This window comes from Fusarium redolens (genome assembly GCF_020744475.1).
Source record: "Fusarium redolens strain MPI-CAGE-AT-0023 chromosome Unknown BKA55scaffold_2, whole genome shotgun sequence".
Classification (NCBI taxonomy): Eukaryota; Fungi; Ascomycota; class Sordariomycetes; order Hypocreales; family Nectriaceae; genus Fusarium; species Fusarium redolens.
Window position 1 is genome coordinate 2,865,504 of NW_025763665.1, and position 23,518 is coordinate 2,889,021.

The following is a 23,518-nucleotide window of genomic DNA, read 5'->3' on the forward strand; positions in this document are numbered from 1 at the left end:
TCTATTTAGATGTCGCAGGTCGGTCGGTGCTCGTGGGTCATTATACAAGGTCGTAAACGATCATGGAAGGACGGAAGAAAGGCATTAAGGTCTAAGACTGTTTTGCTTGGACAAGCATGATTGTAAGCCACTGATGATAAAAAGAGTAAATGTGGTGCAAAGGGAGGAATGAAGTCGGAATGGAATACGGGATGGATAGGTAAGCCCCGATAAAAAAAGAGGAGGGGCAGGGAAGAGAGACCAGGTTAAAGAAAGGGAGACGACAAGTAAAGCAGGGAGAAAAATAGAAACCCCGCCAAATGACGCCAGAGTAAAAGAATAAATAGAAAGAAAGAAGGATGGATCGTTTGAGTCTAGAGATTGAGACTTGGCTTGTATCTTGTATCTTGTCTCGTTGTCAATGGAGATAGAGGATGATTGTTGAGTGGGATGATGGAGCTGCATGTTGATGGGGATACCGAGGCCAGAGCTGAACAGATGCAGAACTAAAGACAGATAATAGAATGACGGATTATCCATACCTCGAGTTCCATTAAACAGAGTTATTTCATCGGTTCGTAGGTTCGTCTCGTCTCGTCTCGCCTCGTCTTGTGTCGTTCCGTCTCGAGTCCTCTCCTTCTCAACTCTCGTATGCGGTGATGTCGTGATCTTGCGGGTGCCGGCGTCGAAGGTACCCTCTTCAGTTTAGGCAGAAGAAGGTTGAAGCGGTCCGTTCGTTTGTTCGCTTCGAGTCGGTAAATTCTCGATGGGAATGGATTGGATGGATTGGATAGGATAAGACTGCACGGGACAGATGCAGTGGATACAGTACGTGCCCGACCTTCCTATTTACAACCTTCACCTGAGCTGAACTCTGCAGTTGAGCTGCTGAGCTGTTTGCAGAACTACTGTATATATCTGGCTGTATAGAAGGATAGAAAACAAAAACAACTGGGAGACAAATACAAGAACCAGATAGGGCTGAGCAAATAAAAGCTATGAACATTTATTAAAATGAATCTACAACTTCGAGATCGTAGGCTTGGTGGCGCATCAGCTCCTCTTCCTCCTCAACTTAGCCGTTGTTGGGCAACCGCGGGCAAAGCTCTTCAGGGGGCTTCAGTGCGCTACGGGCCTCTGCTAGCCAACCGCTGGAACAGACCTAGACTAGAAGAGGCATTGCCCGAAGCCAACGGCTGAGCTCGTGAGCTGAGAAGATAACAAAAACACCAACTATTTAGGTATCCAACGCGATAGCCGTTGATTCTGTCATTGCGAGTTGCTATTCTCTAAAGTAAACTGTGACTGGTTACTCTTGAGTTGTGATGAGCTCAGCAGCTGAAGGAGTTGTAATAAAACTATCTCATGATGGTTGCACGCTATGACTCCCGTCATAGATAATTAACTACCTGGAATAGGCGATATATCCCGATATGCTTCGATAGTATATAAATCCGCGGAACGCCGTGTTGACTGATCATGATCATGATTATGATAAGGACAAGTTTCCCCTTCAAGACACGGATGGATGCATGTATGTAAAAGGCAACTGACTGCGCTTCTCCAACCATGGATACAAACACCCTGTAACTGCATCTCTCACCGACTGCTGACAGCCAACCGACAAGTTTCCGAAACCACAATCAGCTCACCACTTTGTCATCATCGGCTCTCGTCAACTGTCAGCCATAGAAAACTGATTCAGCCGCATGTCTTGAAAGGGTAATAATCAACAAGGCAAGCCTATCTTGAGACGTGAGCATCAGGTCCAGACGTTGCTTGAGAAACAGGTCGTGTATCACGTCACATATTGAGGCTTGTCAGTAATTAAGAAAAGCATATTGGTAAATATACATGGTCTGGTGGCCTTGCACTCGTCATCATTGCCTGGTTGTCGGGGCTCTCTCATACTAGTCGGGGAGCCGGCGACTTTATAGGTTGCCAATGTTTTCTTTTTAAGCTTCATAGCTATGGTACTCAAGTTATTCCTCCAATGACTTTATTAATAGAATACGGTCATATGATGCAATAATGTCTGCTCAGTTCTCCTGTTTCGTCGAACAGCAACAGCCTGAGGTGGCTCAATATTCATCGGGGATTTGTATGGACATACCACTGTCTGTCTGCCTTGCCTTCAACTTCACATGTAATTGATGATGAGTGAGACATTGACTCAACAATTCTCATGGCTGCATCTTAGAGCCAACATGCTGCTAAGAGTCATGATACCAGCAACGTTCTTTGTTAAGGTTTGAACGGGACGGATCGAACGGTAAAGTCTGCGGATAGTAACAAACTCAATAGGAGTAAACTATGGACACTCCTATAACGGGCGCGGAAGTGTTGGCTCAGCAATCAATCACAATGAAACTTTGGAGGTTTTGAGGGTTTCATAGATGTTACTCACCACTTTCTCAGACACAATCACAATCCGTATGCAACTTGACTCTACGACATCAGTCGGCATTTGTCTTTTATACATGTTCTCTGAAGTTTATGTGACTTTCACGTGCCTCTCACAGAGAACCCGCTATCAATTCCAGCCAGATGGTAAGGTGAAGAACCACAACGGCTCATGATTGGCCGCCCACGATCGACAAGATGGTGTGTGTCTTCTGTAAATAGACTTTTCTCGACCGGGGTTTTAAGTGCTTGCATTTCCATTCCACTGGACATTCCAACTATATTCATAGCCATTTTACTATTATCGTCCTCATGTGTTCTAACATGTATATAATTTATCACCTCTAAGTATTTTCTCGTGCTTTTTGCTTTGTGTCACGAGATTTCATACTTGGTGGGCATCTTACACATATATTTGTCAGTTTCTTAATTGATCATAGTCTCTTTACAAGCGAGGTTATCGTGACCTGGACGGAGTCTGCCGTAAACATCTACCGAGAGCCAAGTCTGTCCTCTCCATCCGAACAAACGTGCACCGATGCCTGCAGTAGGTATAACATATTTTGTGTATATGGTCTTTGCACTTCACATCACCCTGATGAACATAACCCCCGTATAACACAACTGCCTTATACGACACTATACCACAACCGTCTGTCAGCTTTATTCGCCCCCGGCCGGCTTAAACGTTTCCTCCATCCGGATGCCGCTCCCCGAACCGGCCCCATCCGGAGTCTCCTCCGCCAACGCATGAATATGGGAGATTAAGCATTTGTTTCGTCTCTACTCGATTCACACCCCCACGATCGAGAGTCCTGTCACTCTTTCTCTTGTCAACACCTCTTTTGCCTCAATACAGAAACTCTATTAATTACAAGGATAAAATGCTTGTTGATTGCCGGGAATGGCCTTGCTCGTCGACGATGCGTTGTTCAATTCCCAACCCAGTCTCGCTTCGTTTGTCCCCGCAAAGTGAAAGATGACTTGACAAAAGTTTAACCAGCAGTTCAGGGTTCAAAGGTAAAGTACGTTTCAGAAGCGAAGAGTGAATTATTGAGAGACCCACGCACGTGTTGTGTTCCGTCGGCCAAGTTACGAAATCTACACCGAATTGTTCCGTCTGAGAATACCAGTTAATTAACGCTGTATTATGTTTCCATTACAAACACTGGGTTCATGGCCCTGGCTCTTCTCGGGCCTCGGGTACCTGCATCAGAGCATGCCAAGTCAAAGCCGTGACTGATCCTGATGCTCTCACGTCAATAGCAGAAACAACATGTGACGATATCTTCCGTCTCCTTAATACATCAAACTGTGCCTCTTCTCGCTTAACTTCAGTATAATATTACAAGAAATCTGTTAAGAAATAACACCCAATTCGCCTACCTTGCTTGTGCTTGGTAGTTTCAAGCAAGGCAATTGGATGTTAGCACATACCAATTTCTGCAAAGTCCCCTCCTAAGGCTCGCATATGAGTTCCTGAAACGGAATCTGGCTGCCTTGACTAGACTGTTGGCACGATCAACAAGGGATCTCCGCTTCCCGCTCACAGGCTTGTCAGCCTTGGATATTCAAGATCTTGTCCAATTAACGATATAACGGAAAACACCAAACATTCTCCCCAGCGTTACAGTACTCCCCTGGGACTGGCAGAAAGCTTGCCGATCTCCCCTGGCCAAAAGATCCTTGATCTTAATATAATCAACTTGTACTGCTACTCTCTCTTCCTCCAAGACGAATAATGCCCTATCAAGAACCGCCGAGCATCGTTCCAGCCCCTCGCGGTGCCACTTTTCCTTCTGCAAAGCAACATTGCATAGTTGCAATGGGCTGACAAGCCAGTCCTTGTGCTGTAATTAATTCATGTCACATCGTGTTTTTTGCCCTCGAAACAAAACGGATCCGACGATCCTTTTCATAAGGCGTTTCACGAAGACTTCCGTTTTTCACTGTCAAGTACGGAGCAGAAGTCTCCGCCACTCATATGAGCCAAGGTGCAGGCAAGATGGAGAGTGCAAAATCAATAACAGTGATATTGGGTGACCGTTGCGTAGCTATTTCTGTCTATGTAAATCCATGCCTTTGACTTCGACTGGCCAGCAGCATCGTCCATCTTGCTCGTTTCATTCATCAGGCTCTTCCCCATGGGAAGGCTCCTAATCCTAAACCGACTATTCTATCTAGTGCAGCAAAAGCAAAAACTCCTGGGTATCTCTCAAAGTGAGCAGATGTAGAAAAAGAAAGAAAAAGAAGATAATAAAAGAAGAAGTAAAAAATGATATAGTGGATCCTCCACTTTTTTCCCAGGTTCCCTTTCTGACATGTACTTTTCCCAAGTTTCCCCTAGCTTCGAGTATGGGATGGCCTCGTCCACGTGGTTATCCCATACTCGAAGCTGGGCGTTTCCTCCTCCTAAACAACATAAGCGAGCCCTCAGAGGCAAGACAAGAAACAGAAATTAAACAGAAAACTTTAAGCTCAGGGATCAACAACCTTGTCCCTGGCTTCAACTGGTATCAAACATCATCTCAAGATCTTTTCGTAACGTAACGAGTGTGGTGCCATCCACGACAATACATGTGCTGTCGTGATACGGCGGAAATCAAAAGGAAAAAGTCTAAACTGTAAAAAGCAGAGTCGTATCGAGTTAAATCATGTTCGGAAATGGTTCAGTCGTAAGGACGTTTCCAGACATCGGATCAATAGTGTAGTGCTCCTGAGGAGCGAGAACAGAGGTGACTTGAGGGTGAGACGTGATCTGGGACATAGTAGAGGGTCTAGGCGTAGTGGCAAGCTCCATCGAGGAGACAGGCATCTGGGGCGTCATGGGTCGTTGCTGTTGAACTTCAGTCTTGGGCTTGGCCATGGTCGACATGGCCAGCGCCCTGGCGTTGCTGCTTTCACGGCGACGCTTGGGTGTGTCTTTCACCTTGAGGTGAGTGTGACACTAGATATTGTTAGTGAATGCCCTTTTTGGTGGATTCGTCCGACTTACTTTGTACGCGTGTCTAAACCAAGTGGTTCCCTTCTTCTTGCTGCTGACAAGTGCAATCCACTGCTCGCAGCTACCACAAAGACCCTCCCAAACATCAGGGTTTCCATCCATGCGTCGCTTCTGTTGGGGTTCCTGGAACGAACTTCCGGTGGCGGCGCTAATACCGTGAGAGAAAGACTTGTCATACCAGAAGGCAGAGTTCTTCAGCACGAGCCATCGTCCAGGCTTGCAGATTCCACACCAGCCCTCTCGCTTGTTGCCGTGACCTCGAACCCATCTAGGGGTGTAAAGGTCGCCCTCAAATCGCAACTCCTGCTCGCGGGGAATCATATCGGGATCCTCGGGGTTCATGTCCTCAGGAGGTGGAGGGATCTGCTCTTCTCGGAGAGCAGCATACAGCTCAGGAGGGTCAGAAAGGTCGGTGTAATGACCGTTGAGGCAAGCGGCGTCTCCGTTGCTCTGAAGCATTCTGAAAAGACCATGAGATAGAAGGGGCTGAGGCGGGGCAAAATGGTTGACGTCGGTCTGCCAGGGCTGCTGCTGGGCCATCTGAGATGGAAGCTGGGTCGGAAGCAGCATGCTGTTTCTCTGGTAGACGGGAGTGCTGGGAACAACGAAGGGTGCTTGCTGCATGGCCTGGAGGTTGCCGTAGTTGAGAGGCAGAGGAGCGGCACCGATGGCGGGAGAGGAGTGGCCGGAGTACATGTGCTGGTGGCTGTTGTAGACATCCGGGCAAGCATGGTAAACGTACTGGGCAGGCTTGCGGCTCGCCGAGGTGTTGTAAGTACCGGTAGACCATCGCTTGAGTCTTGGCCCCTCGACGGTGTAGGGAGCAGATCGTATATTGCTGGGTCGAGGAGAAGGAGAGGCACCGCGGCCACGACTCTGAGTCCTCACGAGGTCGGTTCTCGACTGAGGAGTCATTCGCGGCGAGGCAACGGGCGAAAGCTGGGTGGAAGACATCATAGAAGTGCGGTTAGAAGGAGGCGGATACTCAGAGCTGAAGGAGGGCGCCTCAGAGAGCGCTGCCGAGAAGTCATCGAGAGGCATGTCGGAGAAGGCTCCAGAAGTGGACATCGAAAAGGAAGAACCGGACATTCGACGCTGCTTTGAACCATCATCAATGGCCATCAGATCTTCCTCGACAAGTGTTCCCTGCTTCAGGTCAAGAACAGGGATGGCTTCATCAGCTGTAAAAGAGCTCATTCCCATGGTCATGTCGTAGTCCATGCCATGAAGATCAAATTGATCTTCGACTGGCTTTTCCATCCACGACGCTGATTCAAATTAGTTTGAGTGATATCATGAGGCTCAATTTTACTTACAGTTATCCATAGTTGTAGGAGGGTAAAAGTCTTGATGCATAGATCCAGGACGTGACATAGTCTCACTGGGGGTTTGCTGGAATGAAACTGAAGATGAGTCCCAAGATGGTACTGATGAGAAGTTCTCGGCACCGCAGAAAGAGAATCCTTGATAGATAGGCATAGGGCGAGGCTTAGACTGAGTGGCCGGTGTTGACCACATCTCGTCCGAGCCCAGCACGGATTCGTTTTCGGTAAATTCGTTTGAGTTCATGTTGATTATAGGCGTAGGCCTAGATAGGTATGCAAGCCAGCTGTATAAATACTATCACAGATAGAAAAGAAAAGTTGTGTCAACTTTGGTGTTGCTGCGTGGATAAACTGTAAGTATTTTGTGCATATGGCTTAAAGGAAGGACAAGAAAGTATGAAGCATACAGGTAGGGTGGTGGTAAAAGCAGGAACCCAAGAGTCCTTACAGGAGCGAGCCGTTAAACTATTATGCAGAATCTATCTGGCAAGGGCAGGGTGGTGTCAGCATGAATCCTCGATGAGATGGTGGACGATCATGGTAAACTGGCAAGCCCAGGTCCACATCATATCTGGATCTTCGGGAGTGCCGCGGGACATCTCGAGCTTACCTGGTCAACTAAGAGAGCAATGGCCAAGTCGAATGTGGGAGTAATTTCCGGGCAGTCGACATGCGTTGTAAGGAATGGATGTGTTGTAAGGAACGATCACAGTCGATTTGGGGATGTCAGGCGGTTAGGGTATAGTAATATGTACTATCGAGTAAACAGGATCCCTTGGACTGATGACAGCGGAGACTGACGCGTAGAGAGTGAATCGGTTGTTTGTCTTTTGTAAAGGAAAGTGGCGTAGTTGGTTTAAGCCCTGTATATGAAGGAAAGGATAGCTAGACTTGGATAGCGGTGGGTGGGCTTGCTATATTATACGGTTTGATGACATGCAAGTTTTTGTGTTAAGGAATGACTGGAGACAAAATGGACGAACAAAGTTAATGAGCTGGTAGGTTTGCGGAAGAAGCGAAAGGGTAGCGGAGCCGGAACCTGGAGGTATAAGAGAAGACGTGTACGATGGGCAAGAGGCATCATCCATGGAGGCAAGGAAGCTCCGCAAGTCAGGGACGGTCACCAGGGGAGAGGTTTGGATAGACGGGAGGGGCTGTACCGAGTGGATTCCAACACGCAACACAGACCGATCTATGAGCTGGTACAAGAGAAAGCGGATACATAGCAGAGGAGGGGGCTATCCAGTGCAAAACAGAGTCGCAGCGCTGCTGGGATAGGATGGGGCCTAGCAGGTTGCGAGTACAGTAGGAAAGTTCGTCAGTAAGAGTCAAGGAAGTTGAGAAGCCGGTGGAGCTAGAGGACAGGGGTACATGCAGGGATTCTCATGACCCCGGACTAGGGACAATAAGGCCACAGCTTCCAGTCAGCAGGGCTAGAAGTTGTACTAAAAGAAAGTTAGATCCTGTAAGAGGGCGTGAAGAGGATAACAACGATATCGAGAGGCAACCGTGGAAGATGAAGCTGCAAGACGATGGTCCTGTATAATACCAATTGATGATTCCAAACCGACTCCAAGACGACCAAGAGTGGCGCAGGCTTCAAGAGTGTATCGACAAGGGGCTCGATCGGGCCACTGGACCGTCCAGTCGGGCTGCACAACAGCAACTCGACGGAGGTGGCTTGTCTCATCCTCTGAAGAAACAAGAGGCGACGAGGGACGTGTGGATGGACGGGCGGGCTAGTGAGTCGACGAGGTCGAAATTCAGTGTGTCGACTCAAACTGAGCCACGTTAGACCCGTCTGGGGTTGACAAAACTTCCGACGACAGCGGATTCAAGCTGTAGACACGCCACATCTGTTGACCGACACCCAGACCTTGGGTGCGATAACTTGATGCCTCACCTCGGCCGTTCTTCTCGACACGCCCCCAAAAATCGGCCGGCACGCCCCCTTCCAACCCCGGAAGAGGGACGATACCCTCTAGAGTCGAGACAGGCCAGGGTATAGCAGATGCAGTATGCTATTTTTCACAACAGTTGAAACCGCTAAAGCCCGGATGTTAAGGCTAATTGCTCGATCAAGTCAATCCAGGAACCGAACCGAGTTGCAGCGGGATCGCCTACCGCCTGAGCGCAGACCTCTCGATATATCTGCAATCACGGCAATATGGCAATATCGTACATATGTCAAAAACCCCATCCTCTGATCCCCCGCATGAGGGGCACCTAGATGGCGAGATGCCAGTACTTTTGTCATCATCGTATGGCGGTTGTCCCTTAAGGAGCTTGACGGAAGATTTGATCGCTTTCTGAGGTAGCAAAGTCGGAGGCAGCCGTATAAGCAAAGCGGCAACTTCTCACGGCAATGTCGGTGTTTTTCTTGAATGATAGGTCATCGGCAGACTGGTGGCTCAGCATGCATCTTGCTTGGGACAAAGCAACACCATTCGCATCGAGACAGCAGGCGATGCGCCCTGAATTCTGGGCTTAGCCAGTCGATTTCGAAAGCAGGTGTGACATTGTAGAGGCGGAGAGCGAATCACACGCACAGTCGACCTGTAGCATCTATATCCTCAGGCGCTGATATAGACTGAATTATGAGTTATCCAATTTAAAGTAACTTTGAGGCTCTCGATCTCCTCCCGCTAGGCTGATGGAGGGTATATTCGACTGAGACACAGAAGCATAGCTGAGGCTACTATTTCCGTTCTCTTGGCTGATGTTTATCGAGGTGCTGTGATCACATCCGAGATGCGCTGGAGAGCCAAGGCAGAGGTTGCAAGCGTAGCAAGATGAGGACAAGCGCGTGTTTGAAGTTGTAAGAGAGTGGGTCACGGAAAGCCATCTGATTTGCAGTGGCGGGACAGGGGTCTGGGGCAAGAAGCGGGACGAGTATCTTGTTCCTACCGTTTTGGCGTAGAAGCCGTTATTCAGGGTATCTGATTGGATATCACTGACATGTCTCAGCTGCTAGCAGGGAGACCGGCGTGTCTCAGATCTGTGTCAAGACCAGGGGTAGATGGATGAGGTCCACTGATACGTCGAACAATGTCCACTTAAAACCCACAGACTGATTTCGTGGCTCATGTTTAAACACCCACAGCCCACTAGAAGCTCACTGGAACAAGCTCACCAACAGCGCCTTTGCGCCTGGAAAGCCACATCTTACAGGCGAGTCGATTAGGCGAGGACCACGTCAGAGCTCAATCCGTCTGAGCACATTTAGATAGTGGATTTCAATTAATTGTTGTGGATCATTTAGGCTATGAATAGCAGATGGCGTTCACTTTCTCTTAGACAAGAGCATCTCCAAACAGCCAGTCCTTTCATCTTGACAGTCTATCGCTCAGTCCGCAACCGATCTCGATTTGTTTTCATCTCGAATGTTTTAGTCTATTCTTCAGCTCTACTACTAAATTTGCTACACCTGAAGATCCGTTCCTACCATAGTCGATACGCCTGAACGTCGAACGACACCACGATTCCTTCATAGAAGAGGAATCCGCTATTGTCACGATTTGTATAGAAACCCCCATCTTCGACAAGCCTTCAGATCATCTTCACATCTCACAACAAGTGCCGGATCCTCTCTAGGGGTCAGGGAATAGCCCAGTTGATACTGTTACATCGCCTTGAGACTCCGTTGTTTTCCTTTGCATCCATATCATCCGACCAGTGCTTCCCCTCGTCTCATATCCATAGCTAGGCATGTAGGGAGGGACCTTCTGTAGAGTCTCATTCGCATATTCACTTTTACGCGCAACAATTTATTCCAGCGCAACGCGTCATCTATTTGTCAGTATGTTACGAACTGTTTCTTGAGTTTTCCGTGCCTGAGCTTGTGCCTGAGCTATGATAGCTCTCCACAGTGAGCACGGTGGTTTCTTCCATAGACTTGGGTTGACGCCCGACTGCTTGGGACATAAACGAGGCTGTCAATTGACGCGACAACAATAGACTTGCATAATCGTTTATAAACACGTCAATGCTCAAGCTGTTGAAGGTTTGTTTAGATGCTCTGATAGTGACGATATCGTGATCTTGATCTTCCTGGATGTGCTGCACCCTGCGGCCGTCAACCTCAGGACGGCTAGAGGATGCTCTGCCCGTTTCCGCTTCGAGATAAGCTGTATCGTAAACAGGAAGTTACAGGATAATCTGCCGTGCACTAACTCCAACAGAATTTCTTTCTGCATCTTCTTCAAGCGTTCCATAATTCTTCTATGGGTCGCCCGGTAAGGCCGTTTTGTGGCCAGGGTCTCATACATCCGTTCCTGAATCACTACTCAAATGGGAAATTACACCACCACCTTTTGGGAGTGAGCATGATTCAAGCCTTGTCAATTCTCTCAAAATGGACAACATGAACCAATTGCGACACTTTAATCTCCCCGCAATGAACTTCTTTCATTTTCTTGCTACGTTACATACCTAACACCCTGGAAAGAATAACTTCTGGAAGGCCTCTGTATCTGTCACAACGTTTCCGTCTATCCCCCAGCGCTTGGAGCTTCTGGAAATAGAACAGCAGAAACATCGCCCACAACGGGTCCGATCCCCTTAAAACATTAATATATTTAACAAACTCTCAGGGAAACGTTAATGTTATCATGTCCCGGTCATAGCCCTATCATGCCGAACCGGTCTTGTGTTCCCTACCTTAGCCTGTGCTGTTGGTTGCTGCTTGCGCGATGCAACAGTTACTCCTTGTTGATCCTCTTCCACACTTCATGCTCAGCTGCAGCAAGACTCTCGCCTGCAGCCGAAGCCCACTTCTTGGCGGCCGACCAGACTCCTTCCTCATCGTCTCCTACCAGAGATGGCCTGCGCTCATGTGCAACTGATGCTTCGTGAGCCGCACGCTGAGCACTGGAGAACTCGGACGCATGCACGTTTTGGTGATAACCAGGTGGATGAGAAAAGTCGCTTCCGGAGCCTCCGCCTGGCACGGCCGTCGGGCCTAGGCCAGCCATCGGGAACGGGCCAGGAACAGGAGCTGTGGTCGTCGCTGAACGAGTAGCGGCGAACTCCGACCCACTGGATATAGGTGCATAGGGCATCTGTGCTGGTGTAAACTGTGTCTGTGTCTCGCGCATAGTCTCGCCAGTCTTTGGAGGTGGTGGTAAATATGCTCCGTTATGCGGCTCCGGTACAGCTCCCGGTTGCGGGGCTGGAGGGCTCGAATCTACAACTGCCCGTGTTGGAGTTGGCTGGATGTTGGCGGAAGGTTGAGATGCCCCAGTTGGAGCTGGCATAGACGGACGAGCGCCTGGCTGAGCTGCCGGGTAAGTGGAAGTCGGCACTTCATTGCTTGCTGGTGCTTGAGCTGGTGCCTCTGAATCGTCTGAGGGCGCCGTTTTTGGAGTGATTCCTGACGCCTTTGCAGCCGTGATAGGGCTTGAGGTGTGAATAGGAATTGGAGGCATGTTGGTGAGTCCTGGACGTTGTCCCTGTGTGGAGGTGTATGGCTGACTCTCCTGTTTTCCGGCGGCTTGTGTTCTTCCAAGGTAAGATTTCGTGTTACCCGAAGTTTTTGAATCTTGTCAAGTACTTGTCCTAAAACATTGAGTGTGATGAGACGTTGTCTGAATAAGAGGGTGGCGATGGATGCCAACTACGTCATGTGATCTGCTTTTGGTGCCTAGCATGCGGTTACCTGCAGTCAGCGGGGAAATGCCGATCAGATTCCCGTCGATAGTTCCGTGCCTTTTTCCTATTTCCAAATGCGGAATACGAGAATTGATTCTTGGACAAACGTTATGCTCTCTACTTGGACTTTGCGATAGAGTGACGTAAGACGCCAATTGGATACACAACTACCCTAAGGTTGCACGGCGTTAGAGCTATTTTCTTCCTCTTTATGGACAATACGAAGGCCATAAAATGGTCTGGCTTTAGTGGAGTATTGAATGCGTTGAGATGATAGGAAAGCTCTGGATTGGAAAAATAACGGCTCTGGCTGAGGAACGATTGAAGTTGAATTATGGCGGGTGAAAGTTTGAATGAAACTATGGCAACGAGGGAGTGGATAGAGGCCTCAGTTTAGAAGTATCGAATCATCTAACCTCATGCTATAATTTGCGAAACGTTAGTAGAGCTAAGCAAGTACTGAAAGAAACCCCGAGTTCAATAGGTTACCCAACTCAAAAACTATCTGGAGCAAGCTGGTGGATATTTCCTAAGATCGCTGAAAGCTGCCCAGGCTAGGATACCATCTGTATATACAACCAATGGATGCTAAGAGCATGATCTACCATGTCATCCATTACATACCTCCCTCGAACCACGCCAAGAAACAGTCTAGTTCTCCGATGACTTATAAGGACAACCCGCAAACGCTTTCGTCTTCACAATTTCTTCAAAACCCTTCGTCTCTTCAACACCTTTGCCAACAACCTTATCAGGACCCAAATCCTCAAAGAGGAAACCTTCGGACTTCATACTAGGCCCACCATCGCCGGGAAGTAATCCACCAGAGAGCCATGTGATGCATGCTTCGGGGTTCCAACGTTGCCAGAAGGTGGGAGGGACATAGAACGGCTCTTTCATGTAGTGATATGACTTGATGCGCCCGGTCTGCTCGTCAGGATCGGAAAGGTATATGGAGGGTGCCAAGCGAGGGGGGCAGAGATAGCGGACGATGAGTTTTCGAACAAGCAAGAGGCTGTATGTCAGAACCGTAACAGCCAACCCTGGCTCTGGGAATCTGGTTTTATGTAAGTATGCTGTGGAAAAGATGGAAATAGCATGAATCTGAAACTTACCCAAATGCTCGTCTCAAGCGAGATCCCATGAGAACACAAGCTGCCGGATACCCAAGGGGAGAAGCAATCTTGGGATACGAATCCAACAACATCTCCATCAACACATGGCCTAGCTTCTGGATTTCCGGCGTAGGGCGCAAATATTTGTCCTCGTAGTCTCCTCCAAAGCATGTCATGTCCTCAAAGAATTCAAGACCATCCGTCCACTCATTCTTCCCGAGCACAGTCTTGTAGTCAATGTCCATCATGTCGGCAACATATTTCCACAGAGTTGACAGGCTAGCAACTTCCATGTCGGTGAGTTTGCGGTACTCATAGATGTTGAGGAACCGAACAGGCTCAGCAAAAGAGGCGTAAAGCACATAGAGCAAATCTTCTTGCTTAATCTTGCCGCTCTTGATATACGGAGCGTGAAGAAAGTTTGTGCGCGCAACCGCTTTATGAAGAATAGGCGACGTGGGAGGGAAGTTTGCGAAACTGTCATCATGTCAGTCTTGATAACCGATTAATGAAAATTCAAGTAAACTCACCAGACATAGACGGCTTCAGTATCTGCATATCTAGTATTTGTTAGTAGAAGTTACAAGTAGTAAAGGTATTTATTACCTCTTAGGCGCTTTCTTTCGGTTAGCTAAATCGCTGCCGCCGTAGAGAACATGAGCGACGGGTTGAACAGCATATGTCTATGTATTGATGTCGTTAACATACAAGCTATGTGTTGACACTAACTCGGTAACTAGTAGTTAGTTGAACGTACCTCAAATAGAGCCAATCGAACCGCAAGGTCATAGAATAATGGGAACTCGAATCTTGCGATATTCTGAACAACTTGAAATGCATCTTGATTTGTCATGCGACTCAATGAGGCACGGTCGTGAAACCCCAACTTGGATCGAAGCGAATTGATTCTGGAGAAACGCAAAAGAGAACAGAGTGCGACATAACCAAGAAGTGCCCCAAGAATGATTGGGCCTGACCAAGAAGTGGGTGCAAAACTGGTCAACAACTCTGAGTGAAGGCTCTCAGACGCTGAGGCCTTCAAGCTTGGCTTTGCTGCATCCATGGTGGTGTTGATAAGCTCTCTTTCAGAGTTGCCGAGAGAGGGGAAGCAACTCAAAAGACAAAGGAGAAGCAAGATCTACGAGAGCGAGGAAAGGAATGTGTACATATTTATGGAACCCTTGTAAGAAGTGCGGCTTTCAACCCGAGTTGGGAGTGTTTTAAACGTGCTAGATCCATGATGCAGAACCCCACTGGCCCTATCAGATGAGGGGCGTTGGCAAAGGCTGCTGTTATACATAGTACAGCAAAAGTTGTAAGTAGCTCATGAAATGATTGTGTGAGACAGAAGAAGTTTTGAGGCTGACGCAACTATGCCGATGTCTAGCAATGGTGTTTGCTATAATTGTTGTTATGCAGTTGAGGTGGATAAGCTGACGACCCGACAACTCAAATGACAACAAACAGTTTGGCAAGCTCTGTTTCTACCTATGCTCACTTACTGGCGGTCGACCGGAAGTGAGGAGGGAATAGCGAAGGTATCCAATAGCAATAGCAGAGGGAACAGAAGTGTTAACTAGGAGTCTTTCAGTAGTGGTCTCCGACATTTGCACATGTCAATATCGCCAACAGTATCTGGATTATTGCTCGTGTAACTCCAGACCAATGTATTCGTCATCGCGACAGAGACAATTGACTGAAATGGAAATTTCATCATCCAGAGCATTGTGTACCGGATATAGTGGTTTAAGAGAGAATACTTTGGCCGCCGATTTAAGCTGTACTCCGCAACTCTATCGTATAACCTCTTGTGGGGAAGAGACGCTATACGGACCCAATCGCCAATGCATGCCAGGTCCCGGGTCATCAAAAGTCCGGATAGTTCGCGCTAAACCCATTTTGCTGCCGCGATCCAGACCATGAATGCGCTCCTGGTGTTTTTGAGAGCTTGTTGAGCGCGCGCTGGAAGCTTCTTCATCACCTCACTATCGATGTGAGCTTGCTCAGCGCTATTTCCACCGCAACATTAGAAAGGTCAAGGCCAATCCATCAACATGGTTGGAAAAGTCAGCGAAAGAGTCCTCCTGCGGGAAGGTATGTTCCATTATCACTTGTCGATAGCGACTCGGCTGTCGCTTTAGACACATATACTGACAAGATTGCTTTAGGTCTTGAGAGGACTGACAATGGCATGAAGCTGACGACATGGCCTGATGTCACCCCGATTAATCAGAAAAACTACTACACGTACGGTGACTCTTTCTAATAAGCGGCCTTTGTCCTGATGATGCTTTGTTAGTGATTACATGAAGCGCGATGACCAAATCCTCGCCCTCCGCCTCCAGAGCGATGCCACCCGAGATCGACTAGTACAAAGTGCTCGAGACCGAGATCGCGCTCTATCCAAGACTGCCAATGGGGAGTTACCACTTCCTGTCGCAGATCTCCCTGACGAAGATGGTGCTACAACACCTTCGGCTGGCCTGGATCCCTCAAGGGTCATTGTGATCCACCCCGGCAGTCAAAATCTTCGAATAGGCTTTGCGAGCGATGCCCTCCCAAAGACAATTCCGATGACACTAGCGACCAAGTTTCCCCAGACCGAATCCGAGATGTACGAGGCCCTACCACGACGACAGTTCGAGGCCAAGACCCCCGACCAACAGTACGGAGAAGAGTGGTCAAAGAAATATAACAAGATGTGCAATGACCTCAAGGTTGAAATGCGAGCCAACAAGCGCAAAGTCCTGCCCAACTCGAAGGAACTTGTTCAGACTTTCAACCGTCGTACCGAACCCGAAGTTATCCAGAAGCACAACGACCCTCTTGAGATCGAATGGACTGATATCGAAACACTTGATGACCCCAAGTCATTAGCTTCGTGCTTTATTGGACACCAAGCGGAGCGTGTTCCCGACGACTCGAATCCCAAATTCAAGCTTTGGTGGCCTATACAGCATGGACAGTGGAACGAAGATGGATATACAAGTCAGGAGCATATGTATGATGATTTCGAAACATTGCTCGACAAGGCATTGAGGCAAGAGCTTGGATTGAAGACAAACAGCGAATGGCAACAGTACAGCTGCGTGTTTGTCATTCCCGACTTATACGACAAGAAATACGTGGAGCAAATCCTGCGATCGTGCATGACCTGGTTCGAATTCTCTAGGGTGTGTTTCGTCCAGGAAGGAATGGCTGCGACTTTTGGTGCCGGATACACACAAGCCTGTGTTGTCGATGTGGGAGCTCAGAAGACAGCCGTGACCTGTGTGGAAGACGGTCTTGTCATCGAGGATTCAAGGATCAACCTGAAATATGGAGGCTACGATATCACCGATACATTCCTGAAAATGATGCTTTACGACAACTTTCCTTATCAGGACATGAACCTGCGACGACGATACGATTTCCTTCTTGCTGAAGAGCTGAAGATTAAGCACTGCACCATGTCACAAGCAGATATTTCTGTCCAACTCTTCAACTTCCATGTCCGGGCACCTAACCAACCAACGCGGAAATACGCTTTCAAGACATATGATGAGGTCATTCTTGCCCCGATGGGAGTGTACGACCCAGCCATCTTCGACAACAGCGCCAAGTTAAGGGGACGGCGTAAGCTGGTCGAGAGATCTTACAACGCCTACGACGTTGATATTCCAGACGATCCCACATCTGCCGCCCAATTAGCGATTCTAGCACTCGTCCAGCCGTCGATAACATCCAACGCCAATGGCTTTACACTGTCACAGCCCGATATCTCAACACCTATCAAAGAGAACAAACAATTCAACTTCCTCGGAGCAAAGGAGGGTATGACCAACGGAACTCCCATGGGTTCTCATGCCGGATCTCCTGCACCGGAGGGCGCCAACACGCCGCTTCCATATGTCTTCGGCAAGGACAGGGAGGGTGTGAACGGAGGTAGCCCAGCGCCCAACGGTTCTCGTGCTGGTGGAACTCCTAATCCCGGACAAACACAGCCGCCAGCAGGCATGTTTGTCGATGCTGCTGCTCGAACCGCCAAATCCATGGCCGCTGAGCGAGACGCCGTGCTACCGGTCGCTCCTCTCGACATTGCCATTCTCACAAGTATTCAGAACGCCGCTAAGGGCGATGAGAAGAAGCTGCGAGACTTACTTGGAAGTATCATGGTTATTGGAGGTGGCGCTAAGATTCCTCACTTTACGGTTGTCCTGGAGGAGAAGATCAAGGCCCGACGACCCGAACTGAGCGATCGAATCCTCGTGAGTCGAAGCGCGAGAGATATGGACGAACAAGTGGTCACCTGGAAAGGTGCCAGTGTGTTTGCTAAGCTGTCGACCAACGACTCATGGATTACACCTTTCGAATTTGAGAGGCTAGGTGCCAGGACTCTTCACCACAAGGTGCTCTGGGCTTGGTAAAACGGGACCCGCAAGATAATGGGCTAATGGAGTTTGGGCTTAGGCATGGAGTATGGGAATCTTGTATCACTTGGAATGCAGCATGGCAGTCGTAGACAGAAGCTTATAGGTTGGGGTGAAAAGCCGCTCGATATATGTATGTTTGTGTTTATTTATATGGTGAACTTACACATGGAGACATGACACATGGAGCTAGCTTGTCCTTAGCGAATCGCGATTACGGTGTAACAACCTCAACGCCACGCGATATTGAGTCTCACTTTTTCAGTATCAGCTACAAACTTCGTGCTCCAAGACCGAGTTAATTAATATCTTACGATACTCTTTCTCTCCAGTGCGATATCGGGTGCATGATGCGTGAAGATTATGTAATGGCCCCGTCATTCGATATCCGAGCTTCAACTGGAATTAGGTAGCTCCCCGGTCATCCGCCCTTATTGTTTAGTACTATTATTGTTTAGGTAGCCCAGCTCTGGCATCCATTTCATCACATCCATCGATCGCGCTTAGCACCACTACGTCAACATTTCGCGTGCCCAAATACCAGTTTATTTTGTGTCTGCAATGTGATATCCCTCCTCTTTCTGAACAACAATCGTTCCGAAAGAACCCCGCCATGTTGCGATATCTACCATTTGCGCCGTCGACGACGCCTCTACAGGCATTGACGTACCTTCTCGGCATATCGCTCTTCTCGATCTCCTTTCTTGTCTTTTTGAACAGCTCTGTTTCTTTTGTTATTACCGACTTGATTGGGCAGAAGGAGGGCGTTGGTGATGTCGTGGGAACCCTTGGCTTCGTCGATGAGCTTGTTGCACTTGTCGCTTGTCCAGGATGGGGTCTTGTGTCGGATCGTCTGGGTGTTAGATGGGTTGCTGTTATTGGATACGCGATAATTGGTGTATCGCTGGCTCTGTTTGTGCAGGCGAAGACTGTATATCCGCAATTGTTGCTGGCTCGCGTGTTATTCGCAATCGGCGCATCTGCAGCGTGAGTTGAGACAGCTTATATCTTACATGAACGAGCAATGCTAACTTTGGAAGGGCTACAATGGTAACTGCGATACTACCATCTTTGACGGACGATAGCAACGACGAGGAGGATGAAGCCCAAGCTAGAATCAAGGCTCTTCAGCATGCGACAGCCCGAAGCAGCATTGCATTCTCTGTAGAATCCGAAGCGACAATCACCCAAGAACGATACACACAGTCGATTTCTGAGCCGAGCACAACAGATACTGCCGATACTGCGGCAGGAAGACCATCCAAGCTAGCAGGATTCGTTGGACTGTTTACTGGATGCGGTGCGCTTGTCGCACTGACGCTGTTCCTCCCACTCCCGGCGCGATTTGGCGAGAATAAGGATACTACACCCGCTGAAGCGGTCTCTTATAGCTTCTATATTGTTGCGCTTGTCGCATTGGCCGTGTCTATCTTTGTTGCGATCGGTCTGCGCAACATCAAAGGTGAGGAGGGCAAGGGTTGGAGGACGCTCTTTGGTCTGAAGAACGAGGACGAATCAAGCGATGGAAACGGTCGTGAGCGACGTGTAAGTCCAACACAATTCGATTTTGGTTGCTTTTTTACTAACCAGATACAGAAGCTTGCGCCCTATCTCCATCTCATGAAAGACTCAGTCTTCCTTGGCTTCGTTGATTCACGAATCGGACTTGGCTATGTTGGCGGCTTCGTTGCTCGAGCTTCAAGCGTTGCTATCTCACTCTTCATCCCTCTGTATGTCAACACGTTTTACATCAGCAACGGTTTCTGCAAAGGCTCACCACACGATTCGTCACCCGAGCTCAAGGAGGAGTGTAGAGCTGCATATGTCCTGTCTTCCATCCTTACTGGTGTGGCGCAACTGATGGGCCTCATCTGCGCTCCTATCTTCGGATACCTTGCTAGTCGAACTGGTCGTATCAACTATCCTATCGTCGTCTCAACCGTCTTTGGTATTGCAGGCTACATCGCCCTTCCGCAACTCTCCAGTCCTGAAATCAAGGACGTAGACGGCCGAGGCGGTAGCCCAGCAATCTTTTTTATTGTATCGCTCCTCGGTATCAGCCAGATCGGCGCTATCGTTTGCAGCCTTGGTTCTCTTGGCCGTGGAATTCTCGCAGTTGAGCTGCCTCGAACCGCCCGTCCTGAAAGCCTGCTCCAGCCAGAAGAGTATGAATCAGCCAACGATGAGAGCCGGCCTCTCATCAGCATCACAACAGACCAAGAGTCAGTCTCTCGTATTCGCCTCAAGGGCTCTATTGCAGGCGTGTATTCATTGTATGGTGGCTTTGCCATCTTGCTACTTACTAAGCTGGGGGGCTCTCTCTTTGACAAACTCTCCAACGGGGCGCCTTTCTACATGATGGCCATTTTTAACGCTGTTTTGCTGGCATTCTCTCTTGGAATGGATGCTTCGCACACATTTTCACATCGGGTGTAAAGTATTGTAGCGTCTTTGTCTTCTTGTAACTAGATACGAAACAAATGAAAAGCGTTCTTATTCTCCCCTTTCATGAGATCTTACAGGGGTCACCACGTCTAGTGTTATTATTACAACAAAACATCACTTATTACTAAGAAGAAATATTGATATGAGGCGTATACAAATTTATTGAGACTGTTATCCTAAATCGTACCAGATACCAGTGCTGAAAGTTGTCAAATACGTACTCCACCCCCTGGATACTCAACCCAGAATCCTAATACCTACACAAGTGTTCTTCGGCCTCACCATGACGTCTCATCTCCCTTCTTGTCAGTGCTATGATTAAACTTAATGGTTAAAGCCTATGGGTTTGTTATCCTGATCTCGTCGTTGGAAATGATCACGCAAGAAATCGCGGACCTTACCGTGGAGCTTAGTGCAGGCTTCCTTAAGGTCGTTTTTGAAGTTGTCGGTGTGATACTCCATATTGCCGCAAAAACGGAGAAGGAGTTTCTTAAAGGTACTGTCCTTCTTGCTCCCCTGGTTGTCCGTGTTGGTAGGATGGTAAGACTCCATAGTGGCGGTTTGTGGTGATTTGGTTACTACTGAGTGTAGGTAGTGCTCTGAGTGTGGAAAGTTGACAAAGAATACTTCTGAAGTTGCTTTGGTATTGTGACAGGCTTGCTGAAGTATTCTCATGTGGTTGTTTGGCTCTGAAGTGAGTGATGAAGAAGAAAACGAGAACTCTACAGGCAATTTATATTCAAAATTATTGAGCAGTGCCTCCAATCTCGACTGAACAACCGTTTTGTTCTGTTCGCTTGTTCTACAACAGTTCAATATGTTCCCAAGCGATGTGTTTGATGGAAAAGGGGCTTAGAAACGAAGAGCCCATTCAACGACGTTAGGGCTAGAGGGGTCGTCAAGATGGAGAGTCAAGCACATTTTATTACTTTGACTCGTATAATCGAGTCTAGACTTAATTCTTGAAGCGTATTGGAGCTCAAACGAGCTTCAAAGACCAAAGAATGGGCGAGTTGCGCCTCAAGCCAAGGTCGCTCCAAACCAACTGACTTAGAGCTGCGAGTGCGAGCACGTAGTGACTACTAGTGGACAAAGGCTACTTGTGCCAGTTCTAGAGAACAGATTAGGGTGTTCTAGTCATAGTTCGGGTGCAGTCCCTTGAATAAGCCGCTTGGCAAGGTTGACTTAGATGGTTCTTCAGGGGGGCCTTCATTCTGTGGCGTGGATCATCGGAAAGAACAATATCCCAAGCTGTAAACAGATTATATGTTCCTATGAGTGAATTAAAACCATCCTCTTGTTAGAGATTCGAGTGCTGGTCGTTCACGATACGATATTTGTCCATACCCCTGACCAGTGCGATGTGACGTATCAGATTCCGCCTGCATGCTTTTATTGGCTTGCAAGCTTGCATAGTGAGCATTTTTACGGTAAGAACAAAGAACTGAACAAGCCCTTAGAGGTTTTAGGGCTCGTTTGCGCTGCAAAAGTTAAGTGCCAGTTTCAGGTGCCGATAGGGGGATGAGTGAAGTTGACTTACTGGCGGCCAACAACCATAAGCAAATTGAGCGCTGCACAATAACGACTAAGTAGAGTACGTTTATAGAGAATTCCGTACATATAAAGCCATGAAAATATAATATGTTGTAGAGGGAAGATGTTGAGCCTGCCTATTGGCTGTACCCAATTTAGTGCATTCATCTTGCGGTGTATCACAAATCAGATAAAGATATAAGAGCATTTCAAATGAATTTTGTACGGAAAACCTTCGAGAAGACCTAGAGGACAGAAATATTTCTGGGTGCAGCCGAGCTAGTGAGATCTGAGCTCAAATCCTCCCTATATCACGCAGCACTTTGCCCGTTGGACGCAGACCATCCAGCCAGACACAAAAACCAATGGTCAACTTATTTTTTTCATTTCAACCTGTCGAAGAACAACGAATATGGCATCCTTTCCACCCCCTTCTTATATCGTGACGAGTGAGAAAAAAAGGAAAAAGGGGGGAGGGCGTGGACATTCATGACGTTGACCCATGTTGCTATGCTGTGAGAGGGTGCAAGCAGGGGGTTTTTGAGGCGCTCTCTTGTGCGAGGCGCGCGGGCTTAGGCAATCTAGTTGCCGCCGAGGCTGGGGAAAGCAGACTGGTCGCTGGTGTTAATAGCAGCATTGCCCTTAGCAGATCCCTGAGGAGCACCGCCGCGACCGCCGCGGTTACCTCCACGGCCACGGTCACCACCACGCTCTCCGCCACGACCACCACGGCCGCCACGGCCTCCGCGAGCACCACCTCGGGTACGCTCAGGCTCGACGAAGCGAGGGTCGAAGTCAATGGTTTGCTTGACCTTGCGCTCGCGCTGGCGCTGGGCCTTGCCTCCGGTAGGGGCGAAGTACTCCTCCTCCTCGTTCTCGAGGGGCTTGGCGTTGGCCCACTTCTTGTCGAGCTTGCTGCCCTCGTTGGCCTCACGGACCTTGAGACCAGAGTCGAGAGCGGCCTTCTTCTCAGCCTGCTGGGCGAGATATTCTTCGTAAGAGACCTGCTTCTCGGCCTCCTCCTCAGCAGCAGCAGCCTCGGCGGCGGCGGCGTCCTCAGCAACGGCCTCCTTCTGCTCGTCCTTAGCGATAGCTTCACCGGCCTGCTCGTCCTTAAGCTCAGCAGTGCCCTCGTTAGCACCCCAGGATTGGGCAGCCTGCTTGTCAGAGCCACTATATACTGTCAGTATGTCGAACAAGACTAGGATTTTCAGTCAAGCATACCCGTGACCACCGAACTTGGAAGGGTGTCGGTCATCGCGCTCACGGGCGTGTCTAGCGCCACGTCCTGTAAGTTGTCAGCTTGTGTTCGCCATAACCAAAAACCTCGGGCTACTCACCACCACGGACACGAGCACCGGCACCGCCTCGGGGACCATCACGAGGAGTCTCCTCAGTGGATCGGTTCTGGTTTCGGTTGCTGCCAGCACCACGATCCCGGAAAGCTATTCCGAGTCAGTATTTTGACCTTGGACTCAGTTCCAGTGCGTAAAACTCACCACCCTCGTTACCACCGGGACCACGGCGGTTACCGCCAGCACCACCGGCCCTTACGGGAGCCTGGGGCTCGACATTACGCTTAGTAGTACGAGCAGTGTTCTTGTCAACGGTCTTGACAGGAACGACGGGCTTCTCCTCGCCGTCACTGTCATTGCC

The 23,518-nt window shown here is 48.8% G+C and overlaps 7 protein-coding genes across 7 annotated transcripts; 1 reads left to right on the forward strand and 6 right to left on the reverse strand.

Annotated features, from left to right (window-relative positions):
• Positions 1 to 519: 519 nt before the first annotated feature.
• Positions 520 to 1,014, reverse strand: BKA55DRAFT_555977 (uncharacterized protein; the record flags this gene model as incomplete). Its single annotated transcript, XM_046191667.1, has 1 exon — positions 520 to 1,014. A coding segment is annotated over exon 1 (301 nt), but the record flags the coding sequence as incomplete, so codon positions are not given.
• A 3,966-nt stretch (positions 1,015 to 4,980) lies between these two features.
• BKA55DRAFT_184587 (uncharacterized protein) lies at positions 4,981 to 7,049 on the reverse strand. Its single transcript, XM_046185053.1, has 3 exons — positions 6,703 to 7,049; positions 5,378 to 6,654; positions 4,981 to 5,329 (listed from the first exon to the last, which is right to left on the reverse strand). The coding sequence occupies exons 1-3, from the start codon at positions 6,953 to 6,955 to the stop codon at positions 5,030 to 5,032; spliced, it is 1,830 nt and encodes a 609-aa protein (XP_046055361.1). The 5' UTR covers positions 6,956 to 7,049; the 3' UTR covers positions 4,981 to 5,029.
• A 2,982-nt stretch (positions 7,050 to 10,031) lies between these two features.
• On the reverse strand, positions 10,032 to 10,722 carry BKA55DRAFT_555984 (uncharacterized protein). The gene has a single exon (XM_046191668.1). It carries the CDS (start codon positions 10,245 to 10,247, stop codon positions 10,086 to 10,088), a length of 162 nt encoding a protein of 53 aa, XP_046055362.1. The 5' UTR covers positions 10,248 to 10,722; the 3' UTR covers positions 10,032 to 10,085.
• Positions 10,723 to 11,195: 473 nt separating this feature from the next.
• Positions 11,196 to 12,228, reverse strand: BKA55DRAFT_184653 (uncharacterized protein). The gene has a single exon (XM_046185054.1). It carries the CDS (start codon positions 12,135 to 12,137, stop codon positions 11,412 to 11,414), a length of 726 nt encoding a protein of 241 aa, XP_046055363.1. The 5' UTR covers positions 12,138 to 12,228; the 3' UTR covers positions 11,196 to 11,411.
• A 783-nt stretch (positions 12,229 to 13,011) lies between these two features.
• Positions 13,012 to 14,538, reverse strand: BKA55DRAFT_499342 (uncharacterized protein; the record flags this gene model as incomplete). Its single annotated transcript, XM_046186647.1, has 5 exons — positions 13,012 to 13,417; positions 13,476 to 13,952; positions 14,006 to 14,035; positions 14,082 to 14,158; positions 14,233 to 14,538. The coding sequence occupies 5 exons, from the start codon at positions 14,536 to 14,538 to the stop codon at positions 13,012 to 13,014; spliced, it is 1,296 nt and encodes a 431-aa protein (XP_046055364.1).
• A 991-nt stretch (positions 14,539 to 15,529) lies between these two features.
• Positions 15,530 to 20,320, forward strand: BKA55DRAFT_534315 (uncharacterized protein; the record flags this gene model as incomplete). The annotated part of the gene is made up of 7 exons (XM_046189585.1): positions 15,530 to 15,569; positions 15,644 to 15,722; positions 15,775 to 17,877; positions 17,971 to 18,017; positions 18,343 to 18,871; positions 18,925 to 19,429; positions 19,481 to 20,320. The coding sequence occupies 7 exons, from the start codon at positions 15,530 to 15,532 to the stop codon at positions 20,318 to 20,320; spliced, it is 4,143 nt and encodes a 1,380-aa protein (XP_046055365.1).
• A 2,123-nt stretch (positions 20,321 to 22,443) lies between these two features.
• Positions 22,444 to 23,518, reverse strand: BKA55DRAFT_499149 (uncharacterized protein; the record flags this gene model as incomplete). Its single annotated transcript, XM_046186630.1, has 4 exons — positions 22,444 to 23,035; positions 23,087 to 23,150; positions 23,203 to 23,307; positions 23,362 to 23,518. Coding segments are annotated over 4 exons (918 nt in total), but the record flags the coding sequence as incomplete, so codon positions are not given.